Genomic DNA, 14618 nt, shown 5'->3' with positions numbered 1-14618 from the left:
TTGACTGTGTTTGTGAAATGAATGCTATCACCTGATCAGAAAGGACAGCCTCTGGTGCTTTATTTTGCTGTGAGCAATTGAACAGCACCTCCTCTAGAGCAGGGCTCATATTTTTACCGTTTGCTGTAGGTTCCTAAGTGACACGAGGTGAAATCGGACAAAGGGACAGTTGCATGGCGTTTGAGGCTTCTGGCGTAAGACTTAAAGCATCTGCTGCAGATGCTGGTTTTTTAGACTTATGACATTCATTATGACTTCATTTTATTGAAAAATATTTTATATTAGTTCAGTTTTTTAAAAAAGGTGATGGGTTCTAGTGGATCCTTTTAGAACGAAGCTGTAGAATAGATTCTTGGCTGGGTTGAAGGGTTACAACCAACGATCTGTACAATTTCATTACATCTTGAAAATGTAACTGGAATACAAGTGACTATAAACAATTGTGCTAGCTGTTCTGCTGCGTCTGACGTCTTGCCAGGTTATGAGCTTGTCAGAACTAAGGGAAAGAGTCCTGGCTAATGTTCTCCTAGCTCAGGGGTCCTCAAACATTTTAAACGGGGGACCGGCGCGCAGGTGAAGTGGCAGGAGGCCATCTGCGGCTGCTTGGCTTCCCCCCCCAGCCCCTGGCAGGGGGGTCAGTAAATACCGGGGGCCAGACTGAGGACCCTGGGGGGCTGTATCTGACCCACGGGCTGTAGTTTGAGGACCCCTGTGGCCCTAGCTTTTCTAGAAGTGTCCCGGAGTCAAACTTCAACACTGTAGTGCCCTGAGATGAACGGTTTGTTATGCCATCGGGAGACTGGTGGCTTAGAGCCACAAAAAAAGATTATGGTGAAGTCAAATGATGCGTAATGTTTTTCTCCTCTCCTTTTGCTGTGTACAGACCTATAATTTTACTCTATTCAGGACAGCATCCCATGCATCTTTGAAGCTAATCATATGATGCCCATTCATCTTGACTGGACTACGGTTGTACCCAGGTTGTTTCAGATAATTTGGGAAATAATCATTGGTGTCATCTTGAGTCCCATTTGCCAATCTGTTATGGAAAACAGCAGTGAACCCTGCAGAAATGTGTGGAGACTGGATAAAATGAGCAGTATGTCTTCTCTGCAGTTGCTGTTTATACTAAATCACTCTCTGAAATAAGCAGCTTGTTCTTTAAGTCTGTGTTATCCTATGTAACTGTGATACCTTATGATCCGTTTCTCTGCTTTACTCTTTCCATATGCCACGTGTTGTGTGTTACCATTCCAATTAGTAGATTTTGCTGTTGGCTTTAATGGAGAACGTGACCAGTTATTAATCGAGTTGGCCGATAAGGAGGCATTGCAGCTCGCTGGTACTCAAAACTACTCTGAGTACGCCGTGCTCAACCAACCTGTAGGAAAGCAAGGTTTATCTGCACACTAAGTTCCAAATACGATGCAATTGTACCTCTGTCTCATCAACAAAAATGTCAGATGTCTTTGACAATATCACTTTGTAAGCCTTTCTAAAGTCATACTGCAGTGTAAATGTGTAGTTAACGTGTAGCTTGGTGCGAGCAGTGCGTCAGGACTCCACCTCTGTTTCTGCTGAAGCCTTTCATTGTCTGCAAGAGGATGGCAAAGCCGTGCCTGAGGTCTCATGTTTCCAGTGCACACGGAGACTGCTCTATTGTAATGGGTACCAGATATCTTTTTCAATCCATGTGAGATTAAAGGAGGAGTGAAAAAGTATAAATAAGTGGAAGGTTAAGCGGATATGGTAAATGGAATGTGAAGCACACCTCTTCCCAAAATGAAATAGGCTGACAAAATACTCATCTGCTCAGTACCGACGCTGCTTGTTTTCTTTGGCTCAGTCAGGAAACTTCTTGTTTGAATTAGACCAAGTGAATTGCACAGAATGGTTTTCAGTTTTCGTATGTGTAGACAAGCCAAGCTGCATGCAATTGAAGTATTTAAACTTGCTCTACATCTTTTCTTTGTCACTCTTATAGGATTTTCTATGTTACTTTAGATTATTTTGGTATAGCTGACTTTTTTGTCACCTCCCAAATTTTACATTTTATCCTACCGTTTCCTAATATGTTCTGAAAAAAGATGACAGTATATATATATGTGTGTGTGTGCATATATATATACACACACATATATATATGTGTGTGTGTGTATACAGTACAGAATTAACCCAGTTCCCTGTCTGTTTCTTTTAGGAAATTGTGTTAGTGGTATTCTTTGGAACAGAATATGTGGTTCGGTTGTGGTCAGCAGGATGCCGCAGTAAATATGTTGGAATATGGGGAAGGCTCCGTTTTGCTAGGAAGCCTATTTCAATCATCGGTGAGTATGCACAAGTTGCAAAGTTGAGATAAACAATGAGCAAAATTTGTCCTTGAAAGTTTTGAGAAGTGAAATTTCTGCAGTTTTTGAAGCCAACTTAGAGCAAGATCTCTTGTCATTAACATTAATGTACATCTGAATTTCCTTTCAGGATTCCATGGCACTGTCATTTGAGAACAAATGTAGCTTGGTTTGTTTTTCCAGAAGAGCAGAATGTTTTTTCGCAAGTGATCTGACGCTTTGCCAGAAATAAGTCTTGGCCATAATCCTGTCTCTTGTGACCTCAGGATCCCAGACATTGTACAATAGCTACAACTGTATTTTTACATTTATTTTGCACCCTAATTGAGCTATGTACTGCATGGTGAAGCATGCTAGATGCACTGTAGTTACTTTGTGTATTTATTGGATAAAAATACGGATTTCAGTGATGCATTTGGAACGAGGCACCTGACTTCCCTTCGTAGTCACCGCAGTTGGGTTCCTAACATGACTTCACCTTCTTAGAAATTACATCCATATATTCCATATATGGCACAAACCGTCATTTTTATATTTTTTAGAATGCTTATCATTCATTTAAAAATTTCACTGAAAGAAACATACTAATCCAAAATCAATTTGTGTTTTGTTAGCCAGTGTTGAAAGAACTATGTAAAGGTCCTTGCCCTGAAGCACTTAAAATACAAATGGATTAAACAAAGCAGATTTTGGAAGCAGAGTATTGTTACAGAAGATAGTAATTCTTGTTCTGTGACAGTTTTTTTCCACTACTCAGTATTTGTTGGTGAATAGAGGATATATTTTTTCATAAACTATCTAGTTTTTCTGAATATAAGTTACAAAATTTTGTACTTAGGTATTTTTACAAGCGTAAAATACTTCAGTTTCTCTGTGCACGTATATAAACAACAACTGTATCTCAGGTTATAGCCTGCAACTATAAAATGGCTTTGACTGCGTCTTTGCACTCTGTCCACAATCTGTTTCTCTCGAGACCTAGAACTAGGGGTTCTGAGACATCATCGGATTTATTTCAGCTTGGAAAACAAAACAAAGTTCCACTTTCCCAGGTATATATCAAGAACTATTTCATTCTTCAAAATACAGAGTTCCTTTCCAAAATTAAGAAAGCCTGAGGCACGGACATTTAGAGTACAGTCCTAGGGTAATGACTGACTTAAACTAAATTAGACTCATACACTAATTCCAATTTTTCTCTCTCTTTTAGACCTGAACAGATATAAGTAAGGCACTTATATATGAAATAAACCCCCAAAACTTTGTAAATGAATAAAATACTATCTAAAACACCAGAGAAGATAAGATAAACAGGAGAGCTAATAGGTAGAAACTGCTGACATTCCTCATGAGTTACAGCTGATAAGGATTCCAGGCTGCTGAGGCTGCTTTACAGTAATTCTTATCACTCTCATAATCTAGAAAGTGCCATCTTGGACCCATCCCAGTAAAACCTTTCTATCATATCACACGGTTGCATTTTTTATTTCATTTCTATTTTTGCAATAGAAATCTGTTGATATATAAACAAAAATCTTCATTTGTGGTGACTGTTCTGATTGTATTGGCATTGGTTCTAGTAACAGTATTGCAAGATGCTGCTAACTCATTTTTTCAATATGCTTTTATTTTCCAGATTTAATTGTAGTTGTTGCTTCCATGATCGTTCTTTGTGTGGGCTCTAAAGGCCAAGTCTTTGCAACCTCAGCTATCAGGTAATCATATGCAATAAAAGAAAATATTGCTGCCTGGGTAAGCTTGGGGTTTTTTGTTTGTTTTACCTCCTGTTTCAATTCTTGCAAGAGAAAACAAGTCACTGCTCAGAGTCGTGTAACAGAGCAGATCAATAATGCGTTGGTGTGAAATAGCGATCCCATTAAGTGTAAGGGAAATAAAATTTTGTGTGTTGTCTGGTCGTAGTGCATTTATGTCTGGCGGGGATAAAGGTGCACGTACCCCTGCTCCCTTTGCCCAGCTAGGTGGGCTTTACCCAAAACCTGTTTTAGTTTCTTGGCTCAGTTTTATAGCAGTGCTTTCAGGCTTCATGTCTCCGACGTCTTCAAGCTGCTTCTTCATAAAATGCCTGGGGTTAGTGGTTGTGGATTCCTGATGGACTGAATCCACCTCGTGCTTGGGAAGGTCACACCACTTGGTTTTCTGGAATGCGAGGTACATGGCATTGTGCTGAGCTCTGAGCACTAGCTGCAGTGATGCTCTAGGGCTGCAATGACTGTCATAAAAATAATACTTTTTAAAATATTATTAGACTGTCTAGTTTAAATTGCCTATGAAATGCCTCAAAGGTGAGGAAATCAGATAGTTATGTTCTGTATGTTGTTTCCCATTCTGGTAAGCAAGTCAAATATGAGTTGATGAATGATTTCTAGAGCATTCACGGTTTGTGTCCGAAATCCCTGAATCCTTGAATTATCCTTACTAGCCATGTGTACAGAGGTCTGTCCTTCTCTTGTGCAATCTTCCCATGCTGTCTTCATAACAAACAAGATGAGAGATGGGTGAATGGAGTGAAAAGAGACAGGCTGCTAAGCCCAGCAGTCCTTTGGAAGAGACAGACTTCCTCTTTCTGCCTGTATGTCTTCTCTTGTATCTTTAGTCTCTTCATTTTAAAATTGTGTTTCAGGGGCATCCGTTTTCTGCAGATATTACGAATGTTGCATGTTGACCGTCAGGGTGGTACATGGAGGCTGCTGGGATCAGTTGTGTTCATACACAGACAAGTAAGTTTGAGTACTCTGGGGAATGGCATAATAACTGATGTAAAAATCCTTTTCAGAACAGCGTGTATGCAGCCACGCTCATGATGTCAAATATATTTAGTGCAGAGGCAGGTAGGCATTTATTTTAACCAAGTATGGTTGTTCTGCCTTGCTCAATGGACAAAAAGTTTGTAAAAATCTAATAATATTCACCTCTAATTCGGCAAACTTTTGACGTGTAGTTGGACTTAACTACAGAAGATGAGACTTTTGAAAAGCAGTCTGAATATTTCTACAAATATGTATCTAAATTCCAAAGCTGTTTTGAATGTGGCACTGTCTGAAAAAATGACTCAACTGCTTTTTGGTGACCAAAAGGTTAATGAGTCACGCTTGCAAGTGAGGAGGTTGTTCTGGCTCTCTGTTAGAAATGTGCATGCTGGAGCAATCCTTTCACCTTTGAGCTCAGTGGATTTTTGTTAATTTGCACAACTAGCAGGTGTCACTGTTTATTAATTGCTGAAATTACATTCTTCTGTTTCAATTATCTTTAAAAAAAGATTAGTGATAGGTAATTTAAGTGTCTCAATAATATCATAGTGCTGTTATTTTGATTCTTTTTGCAGGAACTGATAACTACGCTCTACATTGGATTTCTGGGCCTGATTTTTTCCTCGTATTTTGTGTACCTGGCTGAAAAAGATGCTGTAAATGATTCTGGAGAAACAGAGTTTGGCAGCTATGCAGATGCCCTGTGGTGGGGAGTAGTAAGTATAGATATTTCACATGTACTAAAAGTAGTTAACACCTTCAAATGTGGAGTAAAATTCAAGCAAGCATGGAGTGAGAACAGCAGTTTGAAATGGCCTCTTACTGCTTCAGTACACTTTCTGGTTTTGTAATTCTATGGAACTAAGAAAATACTATAGATGATCAGTAGTTTTACATGGTGGTTATAGTCTTTTGTAATCCGAAGTGTACACAAGGTGCAGAAACATCTATTCTTATTTCTTTATCCTGTCTTCCCTTCTGTTGTAGTGATTACTTCTTGCTACCACTACCTTTCTCATGGTAGAGTTTGACCTTCTAAGGTGGTAAGAGTCTTGCTAACTCAGGCCTAGTGGGTTTTTTGGGTTATGTGTGTGTGTGTGTTTGTGTTTGGTTTGTTTTTTTTTTTTAAACAGATATCTGTGGTTTGCAATTCAGCCTGGGACAGTAATTTCCCATTTATTCGGAATGGACTAATTCCAGAACAAGGACCATGTGAGATACTTAAGAAATCCAGACACAGGACTGATTCAAAGTGATTATATTGCTTTGGAATTCACTTAGTATTCTTATGTGACATTCGCCTGTGCTGTGTAGACATACCGTCTTGCTTAGAGATGTCTCAGGTTTCTCTAAGGTGCTGCCACACTTGTGTAGATGTATCTTTAGTTCTGCTAATAAAGTTCTGCTTTCTTGCTTCTGCTAGTGACAGTTGTCTCTATTTTTGTTTATTATCTGTACTTACTAGTTTGGCAGGTCTATCCTGGGATTGTATTTTTAATTATTATATTTAATTTTGTTGCTTCTGCTAGCAACAATTCCCTCTTTCTTTTCTTGCATGATATGCAAATACTAGTTTGGCTGCTCTGTTCTGGGGTTTCCCGTTGGTAATTGTTTCCCTTTCCTTTTCCTATTAGAGTTCAAAGAAAGGTACTTTTTGGAAGCTGTTTTTCCTTCTCATTAGCACTCAAGCAATGACTTGTTTTCATCTGCTTTAATTGTATGTAGCTGAATCAAACTGTCATCGTTAAGTGCTACAGATCTTTAGAATCCATAGCATCACTAATGATTCCATGCTTGCATTTTCAAAATGTGCTGACCTAGTCTCTTCTCTTTGTGATTTTAAATTGAAAGGCATTAATTTTTCGTTAAAAATGAGACTACTAGTAAGTCTTATGTAAAAGTATGCTAGACTAACATCTTTGTTTCACTGATAAAATATTTTTTTAAAAAAATACTTTTTAATAGATCTCTCCATGTGTGTGCTTGTGTAGTCATCTCTCTACAAACAGTACCGCTTCAGTTTCAGGAGGGCAAGGTCTATTGATGAGCAAATCTATTGCAAGTCTCCTGGTGTTGAAATGCTTATGTAGCCTTTTTTGAATACAGTAGGCTTTGTTTAGGTTGCTACTAAGATCCACTGCCGAATTCTTTCCTCTTGCTGTCTGCCATGGTTAAATACAGCCTCTCTTAGGATCAGAAGACTTAACTGTGTAGCACGAGGAGGTGTCATTCTGGCAAGTAGCTTTTCCAATGCTTTTGTGTCATCACGGCATTTTTATTTTCCAGTACAGTGGCCAGATGACTCAGTAATTAACAGTGGCAGATGTAGCTGCATTTGAAAACACATGCTGTCATTCATGTTGGCATTAAAAATTGAGTATGTGACAGACCAGATTGCCCTACTGAAAATCCAGTAAAACCTTCCATAGCAGCAATACGCTCTGTCAGGATATTGAAATATTCTCCTTTAATGGAATTATTGCTCAGTTAATAGGCATGCCAGTTATTTTGTCTTTCTAATTACGATAAACTTATTTAATCAATAAGTTTAATCATGATAATATTCTTTTACTAACTCTATTGTGTTGCACCATGCCACTTGAAGCGTGAGACTGCATTGAACAAACCTATAATGTAATTTCTTTAATATTAAGAATATAATTTAGCATCTTTGTTCTGCTTTAAATGCAGTTGATATACTTCTGCTAACTGCTAAAAAGATTTAGCGAAGGAAAACCGAAAGGGGTTCAGGTCCATGCATTTCTGGGGTTTTGATACTGTAATATTCTTCATGCTTTCTGCTAGGAAAAAGCCCTGTAACGCTGGGACAATAACGGGTCAGTAAGTATCAGGATGCTTCCTAATGAAGGTCTCCAACTCCTGCAAAAACCTTCTCAAAGCATTAGGTCTCAAAAGGCTCAGTTATGTTTTGGCCAGAATTTTCAGACTCGCTTAGCCAGCACAGGTTCTGGTCACTGCAGACCTCGGCTGTCCTGAACTGGGCACAGGGAAGAGGAGAGCTCCCAGCTCCTGCCTCAGAACTGTCCTAGATCCCAGACAGGGGATCTGCCCGGCATGCAGCGGATCACACTTCTCTGAAATTGCACTTACCTGAGAATACGTCTAAAAGCAAAGTACTTGATAATGTTTTCAAGCCCCCTTTCTCACTCTACAACACTGCATTTTTTTTGTTATCTCACATATGCCTAGACTGCAAAACAAGTTCTGTGGGTAGTGGCAATAGAATACGTCACTTTGCATAAAGTAAACCATATAAAAGGTCTGTGTTACCGCTGCTAAACTGCATCTGGAACTGAGTACTTTTATATTACTGTGCTTTGCTGACTATAGACATACCCATAGGGTGCATAACTTTTAATTAAATGTTCTTCATTGTCATTGTTGTTATTTATAAATCTATACTGCATTTCCATTTCCATATTTATAAATTGGACTCCTGAGCTATATTTGAATTTCCTTGAGAACTCTGTCTGGGCTGTAGCTATTCACCATTCCAGTTTGCGGGCTTCTGGAAGAAGCCTAAAGTTACCTTGTGTCATAGAGTAAAGATTTGTCTGTATTGTTGCTGGGTTTGAATGCAGCACATGCTGTATAAGTAATTCTGCCAGTGACTGCATATCTGTATGTCTTTCAAAAGACAAGTTTAGTATTTGCAAGTAAAATATAAGTAACACGATGCATCTTTCAGCTCCCCAGTCCCCGTATCCAAAATGAATCTGCTTACGTTGTCTTTTATGTCCAGACTAACAGCTAACAGTCTTAGTGTAGATTCTGGACAATAATAATAATAATAAAAATTTTTTAAAAAAGCTTAGAAAAAATAAGCTAAACGTTTTCACCAAATCTGTCCAAGATAACCACCTTCAACTCAGTCTGTGGTTTTTCATGTGGGTGGTTTTTTGTTGTTTGTTTGTGGGTGGGTTTTTTTGTTGTTGTTGGTTTTGTTTTGGTTTGTGGGTCATGTTCCACCACAACCCCCCCACCCCCCCTAAGCATTATATGCAATCATGCCTCAGGCAGACTGAGGAAAGCTCTACTTTTGATAGCCGCTGAATGATACACAATTTCCAGCCTTCACATCTGAACAAACATCCTTCAGGAAAACCATTATGTGGATTGTGCTAACAGTCTCTTTGATCACGAACACTGTTTGCCACAAGCAATTATTGAATAAATATAGCCATGCGTGGATGTTACACTGTGCCCCTTCCTTTGAATTGGTTGGAATTGGACGGAGCAATTTTCTGCAAGTACCAGCATAGTTAAGTGTTTCTTGTTTCTTTAATTCATTGATACATGCTTTTTTTGCCAAGGACTGAATTCAATACAACATTCATAAGTTTGCTTATTTCTAAGCATACGTAAGTCTGTATTCCTATTTAGCAAAGCTTATCAGTGTGTGCTTAATGTAAACTGAAAATCAAAGCTGTGGGAAAGCTTTGCTGAAAAGTTGCAGGAAATACCACTTGAAACTACACATGCATAGAATTTTGCTAAATTAGAACAGATCTGATGTAATTTATAAATAGTTGAGCATAAATATTGAAAAATTGCTGCATAAAAGGGATCTTGTGTTATTAGAACCTGTTTTTCCTCCTTTCTAAATCAAAAAAGCTGCTGGGGACTGTACACTGCCTTCAGCGTTAGAAGGTGACACTTCATTTTTATTCTTTTTGTGGTTTACGAGTCAAGAATACCAACTACAGGCCTGTTATCCTTTTACTTTTATTTTTTCTAGTTTTTGGGATTAAGTCATTGGATTTGGGGGGGAGGTGTTGGTTATTTTAAGAATTTTTGGAGCAATGGTTGGAAGATGTAAGGGTTAGCATTTTTAAATGTTTTCTGCATGCAGTCTCTGCATCTTGAAATTGCCTTCTCATCTCTGAGCTTAACTTCGTGAGCAGTTCCAACTACGCTTTGTTCTCATTTAAGAAAGATCGTGGAATAGATCTGGATTTACCTTTTAAAATTCTTACTTACAAAGTACAGATGTAGGTATTCTTACACCCAGGGACACTCCTGTTTTCTTAATTCCCAAATCTTTAAACATCTATCAGAAGATGTCAAGGAGCTAGGGAAAAAAAAATATATCTGGAAGAACCCAGAAATTTTCAACAGTTGCTTTCCATTTGATAAAAAAAAAAGAAAGTATTTCAAAATATAGATAATTTTCTATGTCAGGGTCTAGAAAATATAATTATTAAGGAGTTTAGCTTTCATTTAAATGCCAATAATTAGTACAAATTGTGCTTCTCTTGAAATGGGTCTGTAAGAGACTGAAACTAATTTTGCTCTGATTTTCCTCTGTCACATGGCTAGAATTATGCTCCTAAGATGTTTTAAAATTTCTCTCCTAAGATTAGGTCTGGTACCATCAAAAGCATGAGGTTCTAGAATAACATCCCAACAGGACCAGTGAGGGAAAAGCCAGTTCACTTTCAGATGGGGTGGCATTTTCAAGAGCTAGGAAATGAGGTGACATAAAGTGGCTGACTTGAACTAGCCAGAGACCAGGAAGAGCAGCAGAAAATCCCTTCAGCCCCTGTGTCCTCGCTGCCCGGGTTAAAGCTGCTGTAGCCCCTTTTTCATTGCACAGAACAGACTTTGCAAATTTAGGTGAGCTCAACACTCTGACTTAATTTCATTAGTTGGTTGGTTGTTTTTTTTAAAGACACTTTTGGTTTTATCTGTGAGATCTCACAAGTGGAGATGTCTAGTTTGAGCTGCCATTTGATTAGGAGGTTTAAAGTGGCCAGTAATTTGGTCAGACCTGATTGATGGCTAAAATGACACCTTAAGGAGGTACCAAATGAAGATCCAAGAGTGATGGGCTAAGCAGCACTGAGGATCTGTTGTTTGAGAGACGCCACACTGAAGTTAATATACTGTTTGTTGTGTTTGCAGTTGGATGTGTAGTTCCATTTCATATCCTAAGTTATTAGAAGTGTTTCAGTGTCCTTCAGTTGTGGTTGTGTCTCAGTTGAGAACGATGGCGTGAGTCTGCAATAATAACTGTACAAAAATGATTTCAAAATTTTAAGAAGAACGCAACCATTCCCTTTAAATGTTTGTAATAGTAGTGACCAGGAAATCCTTTCTTCAGCTTTGGATTACAATTTTAATTCTAATGTCCAAAAATGTTCATTCCTGTAGAACAGTCTCATAACTTGTTCATTTGAAAGATGTAATTTAAATCTTCTGAGTGCTGCAGTGTACATAGAGGTGATTGGAAGCAGAAAGTGGAATTTCTGTTGTGTGACTTGGTTCTTATTGCTAACATCCTTATACGCACAAGGAAGAGAAATACTGTCATTTGGAAAAGAATTCAAAATATCAAAAGATCGCTCGGGGCGGGGGTGGGGTGGTTAGCTTTACACAGATTGCATACTTGACAGTCACAAAAACCTTGAGTGTCTAATCTGTTTGCACTTGTGTTATATGGATTTCAGCAACTTGGAAAGATTCTACTTTATATTCAACTTCATGAATGCGGTTGACTGCATAAGATGTCAAGCAGTAGAAGGGCTTCTAATGAGCTCGTTAAACTTAAGCATACAGGAGAGTATTCAGATCATTCTGCAATTTACTATACTTCAATTTCAAAGAAGTTAGGAGACCAGTTGATGTATCTGGTGTATTGCTGGGTGTTGTTCCTGTATTACCAGGGTGGGTATTGTGAGTGGGTCAGACAATTCGGAGCAGTATTTGGTATGCAAAACAACACCTAGCGCAATTGAATTTGAAGTCACAGTGCTGCAAATTTAGAAACACAGTAGTTAAGGTATTTTCTATAAGGTGAATTTCCCTTATTTGCTTTAATGCTTGGCTTTTTAAATCTTTTAGCTTGTGTTTGCTCCCTCTGTCCTGTGATGTCTGCCTTTTTAATTCCCCTGAATCATGCATTCTTGTATTTTGTAGCTGTTTGTAACTATGCAAATTTTTGCAAGACACACAGCAGATTTCCTCAACAGAGCATTGTTACTCACCTGATTAGTTTGCTGTGAGTCTGCTAACTCACTTTAGACTGATAGCCTTGAATAAAATCCCTTCCCCGTTCACTTCTGACAAACAATTACTATTTCTTCTTGCTGTGTGGATTTTTGCTTCATATTTCCTCCCTCAGACTATTGATGCATGTTTAATAGGAACAAGATTAGTCTTAATACCAAAGGCTGTGGTGATGCACATCAGATCAAAGTCTTGAAATAATGAATGGATGAATATTATTTTGTTCCTAATTAAAACAATTAGTTTTACATGCTGCTTTTCAATGAAAATTTAATGTGTGAGCTCTTGCATCAATTTAATTTCATTATGCCAACATATTTACTACGCTAGAGTAGAAGTTGAGTCAGTATTTCCATTATAAGATCCTATTTTACAACTGTAAAATTAGTATTGTACTCTTTAGGGGGTTATAATCTGGCTGTAAAAATTCATTTAGGGCAGAAACTTGGCATGTAAGTTTTCAACAGCATACATCTTGGGGGAAAAAAGAAAATGTAATTTTGGAATACAGTGCATTTGTAGATGGATAAGACTTATGAAGGCAGAGAAAAATGTTAACTTAAACACACACTTTGATTTGCAACCCAATTTCCAAAATGTTTTTTTCAAAAAAATACTAAACCGACAACACAGAAAATTCTGTTCTTGTGTCACTAATGCTTCAGAGAGACCAGTTCAGAAGAGGTGGGGTGGTGGTGGAGAGGGCAGACAAATACTTCTTAGTTGTATATGATTTGTTCTTCAGTTATACTTCAGTCAGCCAAAAAGCACCTATTTCTTTTTACATTTCTAGTTAACGTCATGTTGAAACATATACACTAAGATTGTAACACAGAACAGTTGATAGAACTTTTCAGTGACGAGGATTTGTAAATCTTTTCAAAAACTGAGGCATAAACTACTGTCTTCTCTCATAATCTTTTATGTAAGAGGGTATTGGAGGCCATCACTTTTCCCATAGTTACGTTTCCTTTTTTATACCACATTTTTGAACAGGAAATTGGAATTGGAATTTAGAATTTTATTTTGTTTTTAAACTGACCCTCTTATGTAGGTCAGGAGATAATGTCACTCCTTCGGTTTCTCATCAGGCTCTGAATTAAGGTGGTATTTCAACAGAATTTCCGGATTCAGGCAAAGCTATCACTAATTCTTAAAATACTTTTTAAGTATTCATACTTAAATTACTACTTCATAGGATATGAAACAGGTTTGGAAATAAGCCACATTTTGAAAACTTGTATTAAAAATTGAATGCTAGTACTTGAATGTTTGAGTGCCAGCAGCTTGCGATAACCTTTTAACATCACCACCTCGAGCCGCCGGAGCCGTCCCTTTGGCACGTTTGACAGACACACAGATGGTGCTGAGGGGGCAGTGCGTGGACGGCTTGCTGCTGGTGTTTCTGAGGTCAGAACTTCATCCACAGGATTTCCCCGTGCTCTCATCTTCTAGTAGGAACGGACTAAATCAAAACAGCTGACAGCCACGCTTGTCATGACTTCAGGAGCTTTTATTTCCCCAGACCCAGGTTCTCCACACCTTCACCCCCTTACAAACATCTTGCCTCTGTAAATCTGCCCTTCCCTCCTCCCCCGGGGGTGCTGCCCGCGGCGGTGTGCCCGCCAGCAGCCAGGTGAGCTAGGAGCAGCGGTGGGACAGGTGGGGGTGGCCGGTGGATATGGCTGTCTGGGGCTCACGACCCCTGTGTCCTGGGCAGCCGCAGCTTGTGCTGACCGAAGAGTCGGAACAGCCAGCAGGTGAGGTGCACTTCAGCTGCCTGAGAGCTTCACGTAGTTTCACATGCTCTGATTTGATTAGCCGCCTTCAAAGTCACAGATTAAAATCTCTCTCATTTCCAAATTCAGAAATAGCTTGTGACATAGGTTAATTTAAATTGCTTTCAGATGCCAAGTGTATCCTTCTCCTTCAAACGAATCCATTCTTTCCTTGAGCTCATGCAAATAATGACTTATTAAATCTTGCTACGCTACATCACTGTGGCGGTAATCCTTACTTCAGTGTTTTGAAACCCAGACTCGACAGATGTTTCCTGCATGATCTGTTCTTACTCCTGATCCATTATATGAATTACTGAATCATTAGACATGTTTTCAGGATCTTTACTGCATGGAAATTTTCCAGCTTTTCTCACTATTTATATGCATGTTGTTCTCCAGAATACTTCACATCTGACCCCAGTCATAGTCCATGGTTACAGGATGTATACGCTTTTCTCTATGCAACAGCCCTGTAATACTCTGAGCAAACATCTCCTGCCCATAAAGAAAATCAGGAATTCCGTGCTGTTGGCAGCCTCCCCCTAAGGAAAGTGTATGATGTGAGCAAGCACCCGTGTTCTAGTAACTTCATATGGTGTAGAGTTGCCTCAGCCTTGAAGACTTTAATGGCTTTACTTTACAAGATTTTAAACATCTTTTATTGTAATTTGCTTTCCTGTACCTTTTTTTCC

General features: G+C 38.7%; 1 protein-coding gene across 2 annotated transcripts in view; it reads left to right on the top strand.

The window, feature by feature from the left end:
* Positions 1 to 14618, top strand: part of KCNQ1 (potassium voltage-gated channel subfamily Q member 1) — a 363730-nt gene that overhangs the window by 88194 nt on the left and 260918 nt on the right. For both annotated transcript variants that reach the window (XM_040609109.1, XM_040609110.1), the window contains exons 3-6: positions 2201 to 2327; positions 3985 to 4063; positions 4990 to 5086; positions 5692 to 5832. In XM_040609109.1, coding sequence (XP_040465043.1) covers positions 2201 to 2327; positions 3985 to 4063; positions 4990 to 5086; positions 5692 to 5832 — 444 coding nt within the window. The remainder of the gene's footprint in view (positions 1 to 2200; positions 2328 to 3984; positions 4064 to 4989; positions 5087 to 5691; positions 5833 to 14618) is intronic.

This window comes from Falco naumanni, chromosome 10 (assembly GCF_017639655.2).
Source record: "Falco naumanni isolate bFalNau1 chromosome 10, bFalNau1.pat, whole genome shotgun sequence".
NCBI classification, from domain to species: domain Eukaryota; kingdom Metazoa; phylum Chordata; class Aves; order Falconiformes; family Falconidae; genus Falco; species Falco naumanni.
The sequence above is the reverse complement of the archived record's forward strand: the minus strand, read 5'-3'. Positions and strand labels throughout refer to the sequence as shown.